The sequence below is a fragment of the Macaca mulatta genome, chromosome 16, assembly GCF_049350105.2.
Source record: "Macaca mulatta isolate MMU2019108-1 chromosome 16, T2T-MMU8v2.0, whole genome shotgun sequence".
Lineage (NCBI taxonomy): Eukaryota > Metazoa > Chordata > Mammalia > Primates > Cercopithecidae > Macaca > Macaca mulatta.
Genome location: NC_133421.1, coordinates 58,720,743 through 58,743,359, shown reverse-complemented (window position 1 = coordinate 58,743,359; position 22,617 = coordinate 58,720,743). Strand labels below are relative to the sequence as shown.

Here is a 22,617-nt window from a genome sequence, read left to right as displayed (position 1 = left end):
CACGGGCCTGGGCATCTGCGTTGTAACTATCTCCCCAAGTGACTGTGAGACCCACAGGATTTTGAGAATGATCGTGAATTTCGTTCATTTAGCAAATATTGGGGAACCTGTTGGTTGCCAGATACCCTCTCTGGCAATGGCAAACCCTGCGTGATTCATCATACTTTTTGCACACATTTTGCTATCCATTTAATTCTATACCAGGCTTTTCTTGAGAGTCCCAGACATTGTTCTAGGCACTGGAGGAGACACAGCAATGGACAAAACTGACAAAAATCCCTGCCTCTTGGAGCTTGTATGCTAGTGGCAGAGACAAGATAGATGAGATAAACCGGTAAACTTCAGGTTTGTTGGTGACAAGTGCTGAAGAGAAAAAAGGACATACGGTAAAGGGAGATGAGCGTGTCTAGAGGAGGCCTGTGAAATTTTAGATAGGGGGCGGAGGAAAGCGCACCGAACATTACCCAGTCCATGTTTCTTACACAAATGCTGACCCATCTAATGTCAGCTGCTTACCAGAGCCTCCTTCGGGTGCTTGTGGGAGAAGTGGCAGCAATCTATTTGGGAAGTACAGAACTGCTACTGGAAACTGAACTTTGTGACAGTTTTGTCGTCTGGAAAAGGAAGAGTGTACTGAGGTGGGAGCTGTTGGGTTTGAAGTCTGTTTATTAGACTGGTAGTAGAGCAAGTAGAAACCACTTGGACATTTCTGTCCTGTGGTTTTGGGAAGCTCAAACTCACTTCAAGGGGTATTCTATGGTTTAGGTTTTTTTTTTTTTTTTTGAGACGGAGTCTCGCTCTGTCGCCCAGGCTGGAGTGCAGTGGCCAGATCTCAGCTCACTGCAAGCTCCGCTTCCCGGGTTTACGCCATTCTCCTGCCTCAGCCTCCCGAGTAGCTGGGACTATAGGCGCCTGCCACCGCGCCCGGCTAGTTTTTTGTATTTTTTTAGTAGAGACGGGGTTTCACCGTGTTAGCCAGGATGGTCTGGATCTCCTGACCTCGTGATCCGCCCGTCTCGGCCTCCCAAAGTTTTTTTTTTCTTTTTTTGAGACGGAGTCTCGCCCTGTTACCCAGGCTGGAGTGCAGTGGCCCCATCTCGGCTCACTGCAACCTCCGCCTCCCAGGTTCGAGCAGTTCTCCTGCCTCCCAAGTAGCTGGGATTACAGGTGTGTGCCACCACGCCTGGCTAATTTTTTTTTTTTTTTTTTTTGGTATCTTTAGTAGAGACAGGGTTTCACCATGTTGGCCAGGCTGGTCTCAAACTCCTGACCTCATGATCTGCCCGCCTCGGCCTCCCAAAGTGCTGGGACTACAAGTGTGAGCCACTGCGCCTGGCCTAGATTTAGATTTCATAGTATAAACTTTATGGTATACATTTATAATATTAGAATTTAGATTTGATGGTATAAATGTATTTATTATTTTCTTATTTAGAGATACAGTCTCACCCTGTTACCCAGATTGGAGTGCAGCGACACCTATTAGTCTTCCAGTTCCCTTTTGCTAATAGTAACTGGTTGCTCTTCCTATTGGTCACAGATAAGTTACACCTGCACAATTCTCCGAGCACTTTAAGCTCAGAAGGCAGCTTCATCCTCCTAGGCTCAGGTGATCCTCCTGTCTCTGCCTCCCAAGTAGCTAGCTGGGGCCACAGGTGCACACCACCACACCAAGCTAATTAAAAAAATTTTTTTGTAGAGACGAGGTCTCCTTATGTTGCCCAGGCTGGACTCGAACTCCTGGGTCCAAGCAGTCCTCCCACCTTGACCTCTGAAAGTGTTGGGATTACAGGCATGAGGTACTGCACTCTGCTGGTATAAAGTTTCTTAAGGAGGTAGGGGGTCAAAAACAGGTTAGGAAAATGGAGATATCTTTGACTCTAGTTTGCCTCCGGTCCTGTAATTTCTGTAGTTCTGACATTTCTCCTCGTTTCATCTGCAGACTCACCTTTTGTTCTTGTCTTGCTTGGTGTTTTCCTTTCTGCGTGTTGAGTGTTGACTTTTTCTCCTCGGCTGTTCCATCTTGCCTCACCTGTCCAGCTGGTGGTGCCATTCTCTGGTTTCTCCATTTTCTGCCTCTGCCTCCAGCATTTGCAGTGGTAGCATTCTGTCCCATTATTTCATCGGCGAGTGGTAGAGAAAACATTCTGTGAACCATTTGGGTATAAGGCCTATGTGTCTGCAGTCATGGAATAGGAAAATCTCAGTGCTTGAGGGTGTTTTGTCTGCTGTAGGTTCAAGGACATGAAGACTCGGGTGACTCAGAAGTGGAGAATGAAGCACAAGGTAATTTTCCACCTCAAAAGAAGCCAGTTTGGGTGGATGAAGATGATGAAGATGAGGAAATGTAAGTTGCCTGACTTTTCTTCTGAATCCCTCTGGACATTTAAAAAAGTTATTTTGCAGATTTAAAAATCATTCTTTTTACCAATTTGTGATTAAGGGAAGATTTGAAAAATACTTGAAAATATAGAAAAGATCTTCCATGGTTCCTAATCCCACCACCGAGCGAGAACTGCTGTTAGCATGTTATCATACTTCTGTCTCAGTCTCCTCTTTGCTGTATACAATAGCTAAGAGAATACAGTGTTCGAAGTCAGGTCTCAATTTGCCTCCTCATTTGGCCAGTTTCTAATTGACCATGGGCAGTTTGGAACCTACATTTTTTCCTTTGTGAAATGGGCACAGTGATAGTAACTACATCAGAAGTTTGTTGGGATTAAATGAAATAGTACATGTAGAACTTCTAGCACAGTGCCTGAAACTGAGTAAAGGCTAAAAAGAAGGTAGCTCACACCATAGGAACTGTCATAGATGAGAATGTACTGTATTCTTGATATAACATTTTGCTTTTTTCTACATAAAGTTTCTACATAAAGTTGTTTGTAAGCATTTCTCCCTACTTAAAAAAAAAATAGACATTTAAAAATGGCTCTGTTGTAGTCCATTATGTGAACTAACCATAATTTACATGGCTGTTGTTGGGTAGATTTTCTTTTTACCTTTTTTTAAAAAATTACTTTTTTTGAGACTTTTTTTGAGTCTTGCTGTTTCACCTAGGCTGGAGTGCAGTGATGCAATCTTCGCTTACTGCAACCTCTGCCTGCCAGATTCAAGTGATTCTCCTGCCTCAGCCTCCCGAGTAGCTGGGACTACAGGTGTGTGCCACCATGCCTGGCTAATTTTTGTATTTTTAGTAGAGACGGAGTTTTGCTGTGTTGGCCAGGCTGGTCTTGAGCTCCTGACCTCGGGTATGCACCCGTCTCTGCCTCCCAAAGTGCTGGGATTACAGGCATGAACTACTGTGCCCAGCCTTACTTTTCCCTTTAATGCAAATTATCTCAGCATTAATGTTTATCACCTCTTTATGAAGAAACCTTTCTTTATTTTCTAATTTGTTGCCTTGGGAAAGATTCTTTGAGGTAGAATTACTTGATCAAAGAGCACAGTTATTTTTAAGGCTCATGTTAAGTACTGCCAGACTGCATGCTTTGAGGTTCTGCCAGTTTGTGTTCCCATTGAAAGGTGTCAGTTTCAGTTCATTCCTTTTTTTTTTTTTTCCGAGACACAGTCTTGCTCTGTTACCCAGGCTGGAGTGCAGTGGCGCGATCTCGGCTCACTGCAAGCTCCGTCTCCTGGGTTCATGCCATTCTCCTGCCTCAGTCTCCCCAGTAGCTGGGACTACAGGTGCCCGCCACCACACCTGGCTAATTTTTTATATTTTTGGTAGAGACGGGGTTTCACCGTGTTAGCCAGGATGGTCTCGATCTCCTGACCTCGTGATCTGCCCATCTCGGCCTCCCAGAGTGCTGGGATTACAAGCGTGAGCCACCGCGCCCGGCCTCAGTCTATTCTTAGATGCAATGGTTTATTTGTTTTTTTTTCAGACTTTGTCAGTTTGGTCGTGGGTAGTATCTCTACCCAATTTGTTTTGGGAAAACGTTTCTGTGTTTAGTCATTGTCATTTTTTTTTTTTCCGAGACTCTAATCCTTTCATCCAGGCTGGAGTTCAGTGGCGCGATCTTGGCTCACTGCAACCTCCACCTAACAGGTTTAAGCGATTCTCCTGCTTCAGCCTCCCAGGTAGCTGGGACGACAGGAACATGCCACCATGCTCAGCTAATTTTTGTATTTTTAGTAGAGACAGGGTTTTACCATGTTGGCCACACTGGTCTTGAACTGTTGACCTCAAGTGACCTGCTTGCCTCGGCCTCCTAAAGTGCTGGGGTTACAAACATGAGCCACCATGCCTGGCCTCATTTCTTATAAATATTCTTTATTATGTCTTTGTCTGTTGGATACTTTTTAAATAATCTTGGTATGTTAGTTCCTGACATATTGAGAATTTCAAACCTTTATATATTAGATTTATTGTAGGTTTTCCCCAGCTTTCTGTGCATAGAAGTTTTAAATTTTTATGTAGTCAAATCTGTGAATCTTTTCCTTCATTATTTTTACTGCTGTTTTTAATAGTAAGTCGTTCTTTATCAGAGAGAGACAAATGTTTGCCTGTATTTTTACTTCATAGTATTTCAAAGTTTGCTCTTTTTTTTTTTTGAGACTGAGTTTCGCTCTTCTTGCCTGGGCTAGAGTACAGTGGCATGATCTTGGCTCACTGCAACCTCTGCTTCCCAGGTTCAGGCGATTCACCTGCCTCAGCCTCCTGAGTCGATGGGATTATAGGCTCCTGCCACCACGCTGGACTAATTTTGTATTTTTAGTAGAGACGGGATTCCACCACGTTGGCCAGGCTGGACCTTCAGTGATCCGCCCATTTCTGACTCCCAAAGTGCTGGGATTGCAGGCATGAGCCGGTATGCCTGACTTTTGTTTTGTTTTGTTTTGTTTTGTTTTTTGAGATAGTCTCACTTTTTTGCCCAGGCTGGAGTGCAGTGGCACAATCTGAGCTCATTTCAACCTCCGCCTCCCGGGTTCAAGTGGTTCTTCTGCCTCGGCCTCCTGAGTAGCTGGGATTACAGGTGTGTGCCACCAAGTCCAGCCAATTTCTGTATTTTTAGTAGAGGTGGGTTTCACCATGTTGGCCAGGATGGCCTCGATCTCTTGACCTCGTGATCTGCCCGCCTCAGCCTCCCAAAGTGCTGGGATTACAGGAGTGAGCCACCACGCCGGGCCTAAGGTTTGCTCTTTATATATTTAACTCTTCGATTTACCTGGGATTTATTTTGGATAATTTCATAAACTTTGTGTAGATAAGTCATGATGAATTTTCTCAAATACTAGCTCCCCAAAGTGTAAACCAGATGATCTGAAATATTGGAGACTACTTTTTTGTTTTAGGAAGAACAGAAGATGCATTTGAAATGTTCACATCTTAAAAACCTTGACTTACATCGTTTCATTAAACATTTTTCTCCAGGTGCTAAAAGCAGCAGCTATTTATATTAACTGTTTAAAAGTTATTTAAAAATATGCTGTTCTGGTTTTGTAGGGTTGACATGATGAACAATCGGTTTCGGAAAGATATGATGAAAAATGCTAGCGAAAGTAAACTTTCGAAAGACAACCTTAAAAAGAGACTTAAAGAAGAGTAAGTGTCTTTTTTCGTATGATTTACCAAGAGGTGTGTATAACCAATGCCCAGTCATTAACTGTAACTGCTTCTTGTGTAGTTTTCCATTTTGAAACAGAGGATTACTATTGCGGGCAGTGACTGAATTTCTGTAGTTTTAGAGGAGAGGGGACAAAGCACAAACACAAAGAAAATTTGGAAAAAAATTATAATCTTACCACTCAAATATAATCAGTGATGATATTGCTTACTTGCTTGTTCATTTGCATGTGGTTAATCATAATTTTATAATATGAACATTTTCAAAAATTTAAATGGCTGCCACCTGGGTTCAATGGTTTTTAACATTTTGTTATATTTGCTATATATATTTGGGGGATGTGTATGCTTTCCCAATGTATTTGAGAGTAAGGTACAGATAATGGGACACTTAACCTATAAATTTATCAATGTGCATCTCCTAAGATTAAGGATGTTTTTCTTCATATTCACAATACCATTGTCATACCTAAAATTAATAGTTTATGGCTAGTCCATGTTAGTTTCTCCAGTTGTTGTAAGGTGCATACATTTTATTTGGATTTTATGTCCCTTAAATTTATTTATTTTTTTTTGAGGTAGGGTCTCACTCTGTCACCCAGGCTGAAATGGAGTGGTGCTGTCATGGCTCATTGTAACCTCTACCTCCTGGGCTCCCCATAGCTGGGACTACAGGCCTTTACCACCTTAATTTTAAAAATTTTTTTGTAGAAACGGGGTTGCACTCCATTGCTCAGGCTGGTCTTGAGCTCCTGGGCTCAAGAAATCCTCCCACCTCAGCCTCCTGAGTAGCTGGGACTACAGGTGCATGCCACCATGCCCAGGTAATTTTTGTATTTTTTTGTAGAGATGAGGTTTTTTGCCATGTTGCCCAGGCTGGCCTTGAACTGGGCTCAAGCAGTCTGCCCTTCTTGGCTTCCCAAAGTGCTGGGAATACAGACGTGTACTACTGTGCTCAGCCATTACCTATCTTTTAAGTGTTCAGACCTGTTGTAGAATATCCCATATTCTGAAATTTTAAGATTCCTTTTTTTTATTGAGGTGAAATTCACATAACAGTGTTAGCCATTTTAAAGTGTAAATTTGGTGGCATTTAGTATATTTAGAATGTTGTGCCACCACCTCTTCAGTCTAGTTCTAAAACATTTCTTTTGGTTTTTTTTTTTTTTCCGTTCTAAAACATTTTTATCACCTCGAAAGAAAACTCTCCATTAATTAGTCACTTCACATTTCCTCTTCCCTCAATCTGATTATTTTTTCTTTGTGTTGTTTAACTTGTTCTGTCATCTGTAATTCCTCTTAAGTTGGGCTTAAAGTCTTGGTTAGAATTCAATGACATATTTTGGTGAGGAGTATCTTAAGATGATGTGTACCGTACACTGCCCCTGAAAGTCCAATTGTGTCAGTCTCTTTCAAGTCTGATCTTTTTCTCAGCTTTGTGCCAGGGTTTTATAAACGCTGTTAGGGGAAATTTCGTGGTGGTGATGGGGTTCATCTTGCTTATTTCCCTTCCCTGAGGGATCATAGTCCTATGCTGTCATCCAGTTTCCGAAAAAAGTTGTTTCATATGTTTTGTCCGGGTTTCTAGTTGTTTATGGCTAGTGGGCTTAGCTTAATGAGCTACTCTGTACTTCTGCATCAAAAAATTAAAACAACTCTTTGCCCTCTTCCAGGTACCAGTTCTTAAGAACACAGCTATCATGCTTCTATTAAAGCTTACTTTTGCCAGAGTGAAGTACTTCTGTTTTATTCAGATGATACATAATGAGGTTTTGTGTATTCTTACCAATCTGGTCAATTTCTTTCAGACGTGTTCTAGTGTGTAGTCTATGTACTGTGGCATAAACCACAGAGACTTCTTTACATAGTCCTGATATCCAGGGTGTGTTGATATGAACAAATAAGACAACCATGTAACTAGATGAAAATAATTAACAAAAAATATGTATCCAGGACTAGTTTAAGTGGGCAGAGGTTCATGGAAGTTTCCAATATAGGCAGGTTGGGACTGTTCTGTGTGAGTAAAGATAACTTCTGTTCTTAAAGATAGTTAACTTCTTTGAAAGAGAGTCCATACATATTCTCAAGGGTGATCCAACCTATATGCTTTAAATGTGTCAAGCTTTATGGACATGTAGTGGTTGCCATAAATTTACTTTTCAAATATTTTTGCTTAGATTCCAACATGCCATGGGAGGAGTACCTGCCTGGGCAGAGACTACTAAGCGGACAACATCTTCAGATGGTGAGCGTTGATATCTCTGTTTAAATTAGTACGTAAGTCCCCGTTCCTGTTTGTTATTATTTGAACTTTCTTATGAGGCTCATTAAAACCTGGTATTTCTTGCCTGGCTGGGTAGCTCACGCCTGTAATCCCAGTGCTTTGGGAGCCCAAGCTGGGTGGATTGCTTGAGTCCAGGAGTTCAAGACCAGACCGGGTGACATGGCGAAATCCCGCCTCTACAAAAAATACAAAAATTAGCCAGGCGTGGTGGTGTGTTCCTGTAGTCCCAGCTACTTGGGAGGCTGAGGTGGGAGGATGGCTTGAGCCAGGGAAGACTAGGTGCAGTAACCTGTGATAGTGCCAATGTACTCCAGCCTCAGTGACAGAGTGAGACCCTGTCTCAAAAAACAAAAACCAAAAAACAAAATCTGTTTTTTGACTGTAGGTTTTAAATTTAACTTGTACCATGGCTATTTTCTGCTTTTTCGATCTTTTGAGTTTAGCTGTTATAAATATGGATGGCTTAGCTGAAATCTGGTTTGTGTGCTTGGAGTTACACATTTTCGACTTGGAATTAACCTTTGAAATCCTGAGAGTCCAGAGTATATCCTCTCACATCATGTAGGAGCTCCTTCCTTAGCATCCTTGATGTCCGTTGAGCTTCAGTTTATGACCACCACCTCTGTCCCCTTTCTCCCTAGCCTGTTAGTCCGCATGGTATGTAAATACAGGGAGCCCATACAAAGAGCCAGTGTTTTATGTAATTCTATTAGAAAAGACAGTCTGTTATTAAGTAGAAATTGACCGTGTTTGTTTCTAGCCATTTGCTTTCAGAGGTTGAAGGAATCTTAGTGATGTGGCCTGACTTTATCCACTGCAGTAATCTTTTCTACATTATCCTCTGCTTAAATATATCTAGTAATGTACTCTGTGTGTGTGTATATGTGTATGTTGGAATCTCACTCTGTCACCCAGGGCTGGAGTGCAGTGGGGCAATCTCAGCTCACTACAACCTCCACCTCCCGGGTTCCAGAGATTGTTTTGTCTGAGTAGCTGGGGTTACAGGTGTATGCCATTACACCTGGCTAATTTTTGTATTTTTAGTAGAATCGGGGTTTCACTGTGTTGGCCAGGCTGGTCTTGAACTCTTGACCTTCCAGAGTGTTGGGATTACAGGCATGAGCCACTGTGCTTGGCCTAAATACTGTACTTTTTACTAAACTGTTTCTTCCCCTTCTTCCCTTTTCTTGAAGAACTGTTAGACAGTTTTTCCTATTTTGAAATTTATTTCCCAACAACTCTCTACTTCTACCGTTTGAAACATATGGATTATCTTCTTTTTCTCTTATTTGGGAAGGCTCTTTCCATGTTTGTTTTTTAATACGTTAAATATCCCTCGTTATTTTGACTATTTTTTTGTTGGCATACTTCTAGACCCTAGATCACCAGTTTGTCCTCCTGTATGAAACAATTTTATTGTCCATTTTATTGTGCATTTATAGAACCCCACAACATTTTAGAGTCCTGTAATTTTAGATATGGTTATGCTAGCTGTTGAAACAAAATCCCACAGATCCCAGTGGCATAATCCAATTGAAGTTGATTTTTTCAGCACATAAAATTGGGGTAGTAGGAAGGTGATGGTTTACTTTAGGGACCCAAGTTTATAGAAATTCTGTCATCTTTAGGTTGGTTCTTCCATAGTTGCCTGAGATGTTGACATCCACTTGGCTTATAGGAGGAGAAAGAAGGGATTTTTATTGGCCTTTCCTGGAAATGGTACAGGATACTTTTTTTTTTGTTGTTTTTGAGACGGAGTCTCGCTCTGTCGCCTAGGCTGGAGTGCAGTGGCCAGATCTCAGCTCACTGCAAGCTCCGCCTCCCGGGTTTATGCCATTCTCCTACCTCAGCCTGCTGAGTAGCTGGGACTGCAGGCGCCTGCCACCTCGCCCGGCTAGTTTTTTGTATATTTTAGTAGAGACGGGGTTTCACCGTATTAGCCAGGACGGTCTGGATCTCCTGACCTCGTGATCCGCCCGTCTCGGCCTCCCAAAGTGCTGGGATTACAGGCTTGAGCCACTGCGCCCGGCCGGTACAGGATACTTTTGCCTACATTTTGTTGGCTGGAACTCAGTCATAAGGCCACACTAACTGAGAGGATCCTAGGAAGTGTAGTTTGGCTTTGTACACAGGAGAAAAAGGAAGTGGATTAAGTCAGCAATTAGTCAGTCTACTACAGTCTGGGGTATGCTTGTCTAATACATTCATTTTGTACATCAGAGAGGTTCAAAGAGATAGTGACTTGAAGGTATACTTATTGTTGGCAGAATAGTGACTAGCACTCAGCTTCACAATTATCTCCAGTGTGTAATTTTTATCTGTACATATTTACTGAGTTTCTTTGTAAGAAAATTCTCGCTTTTGAACATAACCACACTTCCAAAAATCAATGGCAATTCATTAATATTATGAGTTGTTTTATTGTGTTGCTCCTTGTTTATCCCCTCCCCCCATCATTTTAGCTTGCTTTGTATTTTGCTTAGACTTCATAGTACTTTTGAACTGGCTTGATGGCTTCTGTAAGTTTTGGAAATTCTCACTTGTCTTCAAGTATTGTTTCTGTTCCAGTCTTCCTTTCTGGATTATTAGTAATATGTATATTAAATATTTTCAACCTATTCTGTGTGGTTTGGTTTTTTTTTTTTTTTTTTTTGGAGACAGGGTCTCACTCTGTTGCCCAGTCTGGAGTGCAGTGATGTCATCTTGGCTCACTGTAGTCTCGACCTCATGGGTTAAGCAATTCTCCCACCTCAGCCTCTGGAGTAGCTAGGACTACAGGCATATGCCACCATGCCCAGCTAATTAAAAAAAATTTTTTTTTTGTAGTGACAGGATCTTATTATGTTGCCCACGTTGGCATTCAGTGTGTTTTTTATCCTTTTTCTTTCTGTACTTCTGTCTGGGTATATTTTTCTGATTCATTTTCTAGACCACAAATTCTCTCTACAGCTAATTTGGTAAACTGTTAAAAACCTATATTGGAGGCTTAATTTAATTTATTATTATTTTTTGAGGCAATCTTGCTCTGTCTTGTAGGCCGGAGTGCAGTGGTGCTACCTTGGCTCACCGCAACCTCTGCCTCTTGAGTTCAAGTGATTCTCCTGCTTCAGCCACCCAAGTAGCTGGGATTACAGGTGTGTACTACCGCGCCCAGCTAATTTTTGTATTTTTAGTAGACAACGAGGTTTCACCGTTTTGGCCAGGCTAGTCTTGAACCCCTGACCTCAAGTGATCCACTTGTCTCGGCCTCCCAAAGTACTGGGATTATAGTTATGAGCCACCATGCCCGGCCTGTTGGGGGCTTAATTTTAATTACTGTATTTTTCAGTTGTACAATTTCTTTTTAAAATATTCTAGATTTCTGGCTCAATTTTGAGTCTTGTTTTTCATTTTTAACTACATTAAATATAGTTTTTGTTTTTGTTTTGAGACAAAGTCTTATTCTGTCACCTAGGCTGGAGTGCAGTGACAATCTCAGGTCAGTGCAACCTCTGCCTCCCAGGTTCAAGCCATTCTCCTGCTTCAGCCTCCCGAGTAGCTAGGATTACAGGCACAAGCCATCTTGCCCGGTTAATTTTTGTATTTTTAGTAGAGACGGGGTTTCTCCATGTTGGCCAGGTTGGTCTTGGACTCCTGACCTCAGGTGATCCACTTGCCTCAGCCTCCCAAAGTACTGGGATTACAGATGTGAGCCACCGCGCCTGGCCTAAACATAGTATTTTTAAGGTTTGTATCTGATAATTCCGTTGTCTAGATCCCTGTGGGGATTGTCTAGTTTTCCTTTTGGTTTTTAGTCAAGTTATCTTGTCAGTATTTGTCTGGTTGTATTTCATTGAGTGATGAACATTTCATATGAAAAATAATGTCGATTAATTAGATCTAGAATGATGGTTTATTTGTTTACTTCTAGGTAGCTAGCTTGGCAGGGGACACTAGCAATCCCAGAACGTTTTATTTTAATGAGGAATTATGAAGCAGAGTTTCAGTTTTTGGAAGATATTCTTATAATTCTTTGATTTCACCTTTAATCCTAGTGGTAGCCCTTTGTGGCCTCAATCCAAAACCTGGTGGCTTACCAGACCCTGTCAAGAAGCTTGGAGCTAGTTTTTTCCTTCTTAGCTTCGCAAGTGTTTTAAGTTTGCTCAGCTCCTTAGCTGTCTCCACGGGAATCATCAGTCATCTCCAGGGGAAAAGCAGCCCTATTAGCTCTTTTTGAAGTTCTGATACATAGATTGCTGACTGATCAGTCAGCTAAAAGTTCTGGTTCTTATTCATGTGAGTTGTTAAGCTAGATCAGTAGCCAACCTATTGCCAATTTTGCCGTGATTATGAGTTGCTCTTTTTAAATGAAATGCTGGCTTTAAACTTTTATTTCACTTTATCTTGTTTTAGTAACCATCTGTGTATGTGTTAGTCTTTCATTCTAGAGTTAAATTTTGATTTTAACTATGGATGTTAAGCTTTGTGTCATCTTTTTCTTCCCTTTAAATGGTTTTTTTTTTTCCTGTTTTGTTTTTGCCAATTGCAACTTTAAAAAAAGCAATTGAAGTTGGGAGGCTGGAAAGGGAGTTGATGTTGAAAATATATTCATAGAAGTTTTGGGTAGGTAGAGGGGCAGCTCCTTGATTCTAAAGATCAGCCTTCTGGGTTTGTTTGACTTAGATGAAAGTGAAGAGGATGAAGATGATTTGTTGCAAAGGACTGGGAATTTCATATCCACATCAACTTCTCTTCCAAGAGGAATCTTGAAGGTGAGAGTCAGTGAAGTTGGGGGACCCTATCCGACTACTTACCTCTGCAATGTAATCTGCTTCCCAGTAACAGATGTATGGATTCCTATTATCTCTGGGGTTAAATACGTTTGCTGTCATTTTGCCCTGGTAAATACTTATGTTATTATTTTTTTGTTTTTGTTTTTCCTTTTGCAAAAATGTTCTAGAGGTATTACGTTCCTATTGCTTGAGCTCAGGAGTTTGAAGCTACAGTGAGCTGTGATGGAACCACCGTACTTTAGCCCGGGTGAAAGCGAGACCCTGTCTCTAAATAAATAAATAAATAAATAAATAAATTTTCCAATAATTCTAGGAATCCTATTTGGTTTATCTTCATTTTCATTGGCATCAACCTAGTCCATACTGCTGTCATCTCTTATCTGGCATATTGCAGTAGCTTTGTGACTGGGCTCTTTACTTCCACTTTACCTCTTTTTAAATCATTCTTCGTATGGCAGCCAGAGGGATCTTTTAAAAATAAAACATCAGATCATGTCACTTTTCATTGCTTTTTGAAAACTTCTGAATTCCTTATCGTATTCTACACTGCCCTTTACAATCTGGCTTTTGCTTGGATCCTTAGCCTCATCTCAGACCCGTTTCCCATGATTTCCCACTTGAGTCACACAAGCATTTTTTCTGTTTCTTGGACATGCTGCTAGGTCCTTTCTTGCCAGTGAACCTTTGCTCTTGCTCTTTTGTTCTGCCTGTCTTGTCTTCAGGCAGTCCTAATAGCTAGCTCATTCTTTCTTTTCTGCTCAGATGGCACCTTAGACAAGACTTTGTCTGAAGTGGTCTACACTATTCACTTTTTAACTCATCACTATGTCTAGCTTGTTCATTGTGGTAACCAGCTGCCTACCTAGCACAGTACTTTAGTTAGATCCATCATATTAGCAGACAGTACTTTAGTTTAATATCTGTCATATTAACAGATCCCTCTATGACATAAATATCTTTTTTTTTGTTGTTTTTGGTTTTTTTGAGACGGAGTTTTGCTGTTTTGCCCAGGCTGGAGTGCAAGGGCGTGATCTTGGCTCATTGTAACCTCTGCCTCCCGGGTTCAAGCGATTCTCCTGCCTCAGCCACCCACGTAGCTGGGATTACAGGCGTGCACTACCATGCCTGGCAATTTTTTTTTTTTTTTTTGTATTTTTGGTAGAGACAGGGTTTCTCCATGTTAGTCAGGCTGGTCTCGAACTCCTGACCTCAGTGATCCGCCCACCTCAGCCTCCCAAAGTGCTGGGATTACAGGCGTAGCCACCGCGCCTGGCAACATAGGTATCTTATTACACATTGGCAGGAGTATTTAAATGGGGCAGGGGAACCTATTATGATAAATTAGAGTGATTTTGTCTCTCCCACCTTATGAGGACAATTCATCAGGCCTTCACAGGGTGAATTCACCTCCATTAAAAATGTAGTTACTGCATGGCCGGGCACAGTGGCTCACGCCTGTAATCCCAGCACTTTGGGAGGCTGAGGAGGGCCGATCACCTGAGGTCGGGAGTTTGAGACCAGCGTGACCAACATGGAGAAACCTCGTCTCTACTGAAAATACAAAATTAGCTGGGTGTGGTGGCGCATGCCTGTGATCCCGGCTACTTGGGAGGCTGAGGCAGGAGAATTGCTTGAACCCAGGAGGCAGAGGTTGCAGTGAGCCGAGATTGCGCCATTGCACTCCAGCCTGGGCAACAAGAGCGAAACTCAGTCTCAAAAAAAAGGTAATAGTTACCGTAAAAATTTACCTTCAGTGACTACAAACAAAACACTTTTGTTTTTAACTGAGTTTTAAAAATTCAAGGGGAAACCTGTAAAAACAAAATAAATAACAAAATAGTCCAGGTGATGGATGAGATTACCATTACTTTAAACTTGGAACCGTGTACCCTAACAGAATAAAGCAAGCAACCTGTGCCAATCGAAGAACTGTGGGGACAACTGTGTGGTGCCTCTTGCATTTGTGCCATGAATGCAAAGATGCCAGGTGCCAAAGTAGAAGTTTTAAGTGAAATTTCCTCAGAAGTGAAAGTCTCTTAACACAAATGGATGTATTTTGGGGAAATGACTACATACTAGTGCTCTAAGAATGAGTAATACATACAGACTTCTAGATATGGAAAGCACTTTAATGATTTAATCTTTTTATTTGAAAGATGGTAAAAATGGATTCTTGTGTGGTAAAGTGACTTGCTAGTTGGTGCCAGAGCTGCGGTTTTTTTTTTTTTTTTAGAGTTGTGGTCCTTTGGTTAACATTCCAGTGCATTTTTTTTCCTGAATTGTAAACGATAATGTCTTTTCTTTATACTCTAAAGGAAATAATGTTAATTCATTTCAGTTGATAAAATCCCAGCTTTCATTTCCTATAGATGAAGAACTGCCAGCCTGCGAATGCTGAACGTCCTACTGTTGCTCGGATCTCATCTGTGCAGTTCCATCCCGGTGCACAGATTGTGATGGTCGCTGGATTAGATAATGCTGTATCACTATTTCAGGTGTGCGTCCTTATTTACTTATATATTTCTAATGCATTATTTTTATTTAAGAACCAGACATTTGCAACCCCAAATGCAAAAATACTGAAAAAAAAATATTCATGGCTAAAATGTCATAGCCCAAAGCATAGCTGAGTCTCAACGGAAGTGACAGAGTTCATTTGCTTGGAAGTACAAAATAGAACATCCAGTCAGCATACTGCCCTTGCTTCTTGCTCCAAAGTCTGTTGTCACTATTGTCAATCACAGCTGCTCACCCCTTGCCTGTTCACAGTTTTGGTAGCTCACCATCCCTTGCCCACTCACATTTTTATTGAATGCACCTGTATGACTTCAGTGTACAAGGAGCCGTAATAGGGGATTTGGAGTAAAATTTTTCTTCCACTGAATATAAAAGTTCAGCAAAATATTGGTTTAAAATAATAGATTGAGAAGTGATGAATGTATTAATCATGTTAGTGAATATATTATCTCTATAAAAACGTGTTTTTAAAATTTTCTGGTGAGTTATTAGAGCAAAGCAATAATATGACCTCATGACTTTACTGCGTCTTCCATGTTTATTCATCTAACACTAATGTACCCTGATAAGTTTCTTGGATTGCAACAATAAACAACAGACCTGGCCCTTCACTTCAGGATGTCACTCTTTGATGGGGTTATAGATGGTGAACACATGGTCACAAATGTAACCATTCAGTCCTGCAGGTGCTTCACAGTATCTCCTTTTGGATAGGGTATCCCAGTTTTCTTTTAGGGAATAACACTTGGTCCAGTTCATGTAGTTTGGATGCGACTGACTCTATTTCCTTATCTGTGGGTGGACAAACTCAAGAGATTAGTAGGGCAAGGTATGGGGAAGGAGAGTGGAGCTTCTGTGCCTTCTCAGGGCATGCCACCTCCCCGGCACCTCCATGTGTTTAGCATACCAGAAGCTCTCTGAACCCCTTCTGTTAAGATTTTTTATGAAGGCCCATTGACATAGGCATGATTGATTAAATCATTGGCCATGGCTGCTTAAGTCAGCCTTCAGCCCCTTGGGTATGTATTTTTAAATGAATGCTTGTAGTGAAAAGTATATACTACCAGGATACAGGGTTCATGGAAATAATCAAAAGAACCAATTTGTACTTCTTTATAGGTTGATGGGAAAACAAATCCTAAAATCCAGAGCATCTATTTGGAAAGGTTTCCAATCTTTAAGGCTTGTTTTAGTGCTAATGGGGAAGAAGTTTTAGCCACGAGTACCCACAGCAAGGTTCTTTATGTCTATGACATGCTAGCTGGAAAGTTAATTCCTGTGCATCAATTGAGAGGTAAGATTTCTGTTGAACACATGCAACCAATCATCCCCCCTCAGGTGAGTTTATATAGCAGTGTTTACAACCACTTTTTTCACTCCATAGGATTCTTAAAAATAAGAGTTTTTTTCGGTATAGTATTTGGAAAATGTCTTTGTGCTTTTGAGGTAATGCATTTGAATGAAACCAGTGAACTTTTTTATTGAACACTTATGGAATGATCGTAATTTGGAAGTATATATTCCCCCTAAACCAGAGAAACAATTGCAAATACTTGGCTATAAAGTTAGCAGTTGATGCAGCAGAAAAAGCATGAGCCATGGAGCTAGAAGACCCGGATTCCATTTCTTTGGACAAACTGTTTCACCTCTCTGATCTTCAGGAAACTTGGATACTCTGTAGTTTTAGTGTTAGTTATAATAAAATTTTAATTTATATTTAGGGGGAATAAAGCACTGCTTTTGGAGGTACTTCTGTATTTTAAAGAATGAACTACTTAAAAATAATGCCTTTTTAGGAGGTGAAAATTTATTTGCCCTCTACCATACCCGTTCTTTTCTTGTATTTCCCTACTCCTTTATACCCTAAAATACACCAACACCTTCATGCATCCTTTGGGAACCAAAGCCCTTCTAATGAGGTTGTCTGGCTAATCTCAGGAGGTAGTGTTGGCATATGGCACGGCTCACTGGTGCTTTCCCTATTAAACTGCACGTGCGTGTGGCTGGAAAGGACAAGAGTAGCTCTGTACAACCATTTTTCTACTAGTGGCTGAAAGTAGATGGGGCCAACTTTAGAAACATTTATGATGTTAATAGCATTTCCAGTCTTTTCTTTCCTGTGTTCCTGACACTTTGATCCTTTCCGAGTAGATCCTTGGTTTACTCTGAGGCAGAGCTTCTCAGAAGTAAATGTGCACATGAATCACCTGGGGAATCTCATTAAGCTTCAGATTCTGATTCTGTAGGTCTTAGGTGGGTTGATTCTGCATTTTTAGTTCTCTCAGGTGATGGTGATACTGTGGTCCATGGACCTCATGTGGTTAAAAAGCCTTAAACCATCTTCTCATATTGAAATAGAAAGCAATATGTAGTAGTTGTTATTTTTACATATCATTTCACTAATCAAAAGTAATAGATTCTGGCGTCTCCTTGTCTTGCATCCTGTTGGGAGAAAGCACACCATGCGTTGGCCAAGATACAGTTAGTGATCTTTACCATGGATCTGCTAGGTGTGCAGGAGCGTGTGTCTAGTCACCACCTCCTCTGGAGACATGGCATTGATCTTTCCTTCCCAGTATTTCTCCTTTTTCTATTTTCACATTTCCACTGCCTGATACTGTGCTGTTAGGATTAGGTCTGTAGGGGTTTCCAGCTGTAGCTTCACATGGTGCTAGAATGAGCCTCCTGTCTCTGCTTCATCATGAAATGATATTTTCTTTATGTTTGGAACTATTTCAGTATACTTTAGTCAGTACATACGGTTTATTAAGAAATTGCGATTAAAATTACCCTTATTAGGGATAGTGAAGTGCCTTTCATAGTAAGGAGACTGGTCATCAGCAGAAGTAACCCCAGTGCTTGGAAATATGTGTCTGAAATAATATTGGGAAGCATGAGTGCAAGCAAGGGAACTAAGATGTAGTCTTTGGGAGGCAGGACTAGAGTGGGATATTTAGTTTGTAGTAGTGGAAAGTAGCCTTAATCTGCATTTTCCTGAAGTGGAACAAGGGTCCTTAACCAGATTTTCGTAAATCCTTTTTCTCTAATTAGTATTTTAGTAACTTAAAATTTTAAAAATACAGACATATATTTTTGACTAGGCAATATATTCACATGGTATAAAAGTCTAATATGGAGAAACGAATGAATAGTGAAAACTCTCTTCTGCTCTGTCTCCCTGGCTACCTACTTTCCTTCTTTGGAGGTAGCCAGTTGTATGCATTCTGATGCATCCTATTAGGTAACTTTTTAAAGAGTAACTTGGCTCTCTAAGCATTTTGATGTCAGGAAGAGTCTCCTGTATAGTCAATATGAACCTTTCAGTCATGGAAAAAGACATGTCCTTTTGTAAGTAAGTTGACTGGTTTGTATACCTAGCTCTCGTATGATTTGGTTACATGTGTCACATCCAGAGAAGCTAGTCAATCCTTAAGTAAACTGACATATTGTGAAAAGTTTTGGGTTTTTTTTTTTTTTTTTTTTTTGTCTCACAAAGTTAAAGATGAGACTCCTCTCCATCATGAGCTGCTTAGTAAGTGGCCAGCAGCTAGTTTGTATATGTTTTTATGTTTTTGGCTGTCTCTACTGGCAGTGTATTTCCCTTCTGGTAATGAACTTTGTGACAAAGAAGTGTAATTTATCCTTTTAGTTAATTAGCGGTATTACTGCATATATTTGGAAAATTAATTGATATGTTTACTGTTTGGAGAGCTGAGTCTGTGGCCTGCAAGTAAAATGGTAAATGCTAACCAGGACAAAGAAGAGAAGTTTGCTAAGTGCTTTGTAGTGACCTTATGTTTGGGTCAATCTCAGTGATGCCTGGGTTTAGACTTATTCAGGGTCTGAGCCAGGGTTTTGTTTAATTTGAGCCACTTACATATTTTAAAAAGTAAGAAACTCATTTGTAAATAGATGATAGTTTTATTGAAAACTGTATTAAACTTTATTTAATTGCCTTATCTCCTATTTTAGGTTTGAAAGAGAAGATAGTGAGGAGCTTTGAAGTCTCCTCAGATGGGTCCTTCTTGCTCATAAATGGCATTGCTGGATATTTGCATTTGCTAGCAATGAAGGTAAAGCATTATTATTGCTACTTGTTCTTCTCCCACAAGACATTAGTGTAGGCATAGTCTTGAACCTTAACTCAGTGTGTCCTTAAATATGCATCTCTAAGTAGAGGAGCACAGGTGGGACTTGGAGAGAAGTTGTTGGCAGTTGGGGTAGACCTTTTGATTACAGGGAAAAATACAGTTGAGTAGGTGCTAGAAAATAGAGAACTAGGTTAGTTTTCTCTACATTGTGTGATTCTTCTGTATACTTTCTAACAGTTTGATAAATATTTATTGTTTTAGACCAAAGAACTGATTGGAAGCATGAAAATTAATGGAAGGGTTGCAGCATCCACATTCTCTTCAGATAGTAAGAAAGTGTATGCCTCTTCGGGTAAGTCAATGACTTGAAAGAAGCTAAGGATATTTTTACATTTTAAATTTTGGGCCAGGCACGGTGGCTCACACCTGTAATCACACTACTTTGGGAGGCTGAAGTGGGTGGATACCTTGAGGTCAGCGGTTCAAGACCAGCCTGGCCAACATGGTAAAACTCCATCTTTACTAAAAATGCAAAAAGTAGCCGGGCGTGGTGGCACGGGCCTGTAATCCCAGCTACTTGAGAGGCTGAGGTGGGAGAATCGCTTGAACCTGGGAGGCAGAGGTTGCAGTGAGCTGTGATTGGGCCACTGCACTCCAGCCTGAGGGACAGAACGAGACTCCATCTCAATAAATTTTTTTTTTAGCCATCTATCCTGGGCTACAGAGCAAGACTCTGTCTCAAAAAAAACAAAAGCAGAACAAAAAAACAAAAAACAACTAGGGTCAGGTGTGGTAGCTTACTCCTGTAATCCCGGCACTTTGGGAGGCGGAGGTGAGTGGATCATTTGAGGTCAGGAGTTCAAGACCAGCCTGGCCAACATGGTAAGACCCTGTCTCTACTGAAAATACAAAACTTAGCCAGGCATCCCAGCTAGTCGGGAGGCTGAGGCAGAGAATCGCTGGAACCTGGGAGACAGAAGCTGCACTGAGCTGAGATCACATCTCAAAAAAAAGAAAAAAAAAAAAATATATATATATATATATATGTATGTATATATATATGAATTTAACGAAAAGCCGTGTTTGGTTTTAAGTTTCTTTTTAGGTAGAAAATCGGATTTATTTTTAGAATTCATTTTTGTTGCCATTGCCTTCTCATTAATAATAGTGGAGGGCTAACAATTTAACATGCAGTTTTAACATGTTTGGGGAAAGAATGGGAAGATTATGCTTATGTAAAAGGTTATTCAGGGGTAATCATTCTCATATGATTTCCCGTGCTATGAACATTAAAATAAAATTTTATATGCCTTTTTTTCCCTATTCTATCTTTTGTCACTTGGTTTTCAGGAAACCTTCAGAGGGCAAAGGAAAAACTTCCACTACAGTTTGATTTATATTAACATTCTTGAAATGACAAAATCATAGATACAGAGAATAGATTAGTGGTTGTGAGGGTTTAAGGAGGATTTGAGGGCAGGAGGGAAGTGGAGGTGGCTGTAAAAGACCAACAGGAGGCCGGGCGCGGTGGCTCAAGCCTGTAATCCCAGCACTTTGGGAGGCCGAGACGGGCGGATCACGAGGTCAGGAGATCGAGACCATCCTGGTTAACACGGTGAAACCCCGTCTCTACTAAAAAATACAAAAAACTAGCCGGCTGAGGTGGCGGACGCCTGTAGTCCCAGCTACTCGGGAGGCGGAGGCAGGAGAATGGCGTGAACCCGGGAGGCGGAGCTTGCAGTGAGCTGAGATCCGGCCACTGCACTCCAGCCTGGGTGACAGCGCGAGACTCCGTCTCAAAAAAAAAAAAAAAAAAAAAAGACCAACAGGAGGGGTCCTTGTGGTGACAGGAAGTTTTGTGTCTTGACTGTATCAGTGTCACTATCCTGGTTGTAATGTTGTCCTGTAGTTATGCAAAATGTTAACATTGGGGGGAAATGGTAAAGTAAGACCACACTGTATTTTCTGTATTATTCCTTACAGTGTATGTGAATCTACAATTATCTTAAGAGACATGATTTTAAGTAAGTAGTCTTACCTTTCTTAAAAAGATAAGGCAGACATTATTTAAAAAAAGATGATTCATTTGAAGGTTTTCTGACTTTCTTTTTGAAAGTTACTTAAAATCATCAACTCCTGTAACAATACTCTCTTGACTTCGATAATGTTTTAAATTGTCTTCATTATTGTCCTTTCTGACCTTTCTGTAGCTCTTTTAATTAACTGCACTGTCCTGCTCTTCTACCTTTCTGACTTCCCTAAGCCTTGTTGACTCTTATTCTGTATCCCAAAGGACCGTGGGGGCCATCCCTTGGGAGAGCTACATAATCTTAGCATAGTTAATGCTGTGTTTGGTAGTGGGAGGCTTTCAAGTGGTTCTGCTCTGTGAGTAGTAGTCAGCAATCTCTGTACAGCTTTTTAGCATAATTTTTATTTGACCTCAGCTAGGAGCATTTGGTAATTTAACGTTAATAAAATTAGTAGCATTAATTAAAATTATTTAACTTTTTAAAAAGGATTAATTTTAGTATTAACATTAATTTTTGTTTTGTTTTTATCCTAGAATCAGACTTTCACAAGGTTATTTACATTTGTATGTTTCTAATCAATGAATAAAAGGCCAGGAGTAGCTATATTTTCTATATTATACTAGTTTTTGTGACCAGAAAGAAGAGAAAGAAAAGAAGAGAAAGAGGAAGGAAGGAAGGAAGGAAGGAGGGAAGGAGGGAAGGAAGGAAGGAAGGAAGGAAGAGAGGAAGGAAGGAAGGGAGGAAGGAAGGGAGGGAGGGAGGAAGGAAGGGAGGGAGGGAGGAAGGGAGGGAGGGAGGAAGGGAGGGAGGAAGGAGGGAGGGAGGGAGGGAAGGAAGGAAGGAATTCAGAGTAACATTCCTGATGAAATGACCCTTGGCCCTGGGAGAGAGAAAGTCAGGGAGGGGAGAAGAGGTGGGGAAGGGAAAAGAGGTGGGGAGGATTGGTCAGCAGAGGTACTGAAATTTGGTATATGAATTGGATGCAGATGTAATGTATTTACAAATTTGGTCACGGCTGTCTAATTTATAATAAGGTCCTAAGAAAGCAGGGAAGGAGAAATCAAAAGTTGAGCCTTGGTAAGTTAGGGGTAATTTTGAAATTTTGATGGTTCTCCTCCTCCCTCTCCCCTTCTTCCTCCTTTTCTTCTTCTTTTTTTTTTTTTTTGAGATGGAGTCTCACTCTGTTGCCCAGGCTGGAGTGCAGTGGCATGATCTCGGCTCACTGCAACCTCTGCCTCCCAGGTTCTAGCAATTCTCCTGCCTCAACCTCCTGAGTAGCTGGAATTACAGGTGCATACCGCCACGCCCAGCTAATTTTTTGTTTTAGTAGAGACGGGGTTTCCCTGTGTTGCCC

At 40.9% G+C, this 22,617-nt stretch overlaps 1 protein-coding gene and 1 long non-coding RNA gene across 2 annotated transcripts in view; one reads left to right on the top strand and one right to left on the bottom strand.

The window, feature by feature from the left end:
- Positions 1-22,617, top strand: part of UTP18 (UTP18 small subunit processome component) — a 36,417-nt gene that overhangs the window by 764 nt on the left and 13,036 nt on the right. Inside the window, exons 2-9 of the mRNA XM_028836348.2 lie at positions 2,235-2,347; positions 5,450-5,548; positions 7,747-7,814; positions 12,516-12,604; positions 14,995-15,120; positions 16,262-16,436; positions 19,115-19,215; positions 19,495-19,585. Coding sequence (XP_028692181.2) covers positions 2,235-2,347; positions 5,450-5,548; positions 7,747-7,814; positions 12,516-12,604; positions 14,995-15,120; positions 16,262-16,436; positions 19,115-19,215; positions 19,495-19,585 — 862 coding nt within the window. The remainder of the gene's footprint in view (positions 1-2,234; positions 2,348-5,449; positions 5,549-7,746; positions 7,815-12,515; positions 12,605-14,994; positions 15,121-16,261; positions 16,437-19,114; positions 19,216-19,494; positions 19,586-22,617) is intronic.
- Positions 14,739-22,617, bottom strand: part of LOC144335575 (uncharacterized) — a 65,489-nt gene continuing 57,610 nt past the window's right edge. Inside the window, exon 3 of the long non-coding RNA XR_013406499.1 lies at positions 14,739-15,934. This is a non-coding gene — a long non-coding RNA (uncharacterized LOC144335575). The remainder of the gene's footprint in view (positions 15,935-22,617) is intronic.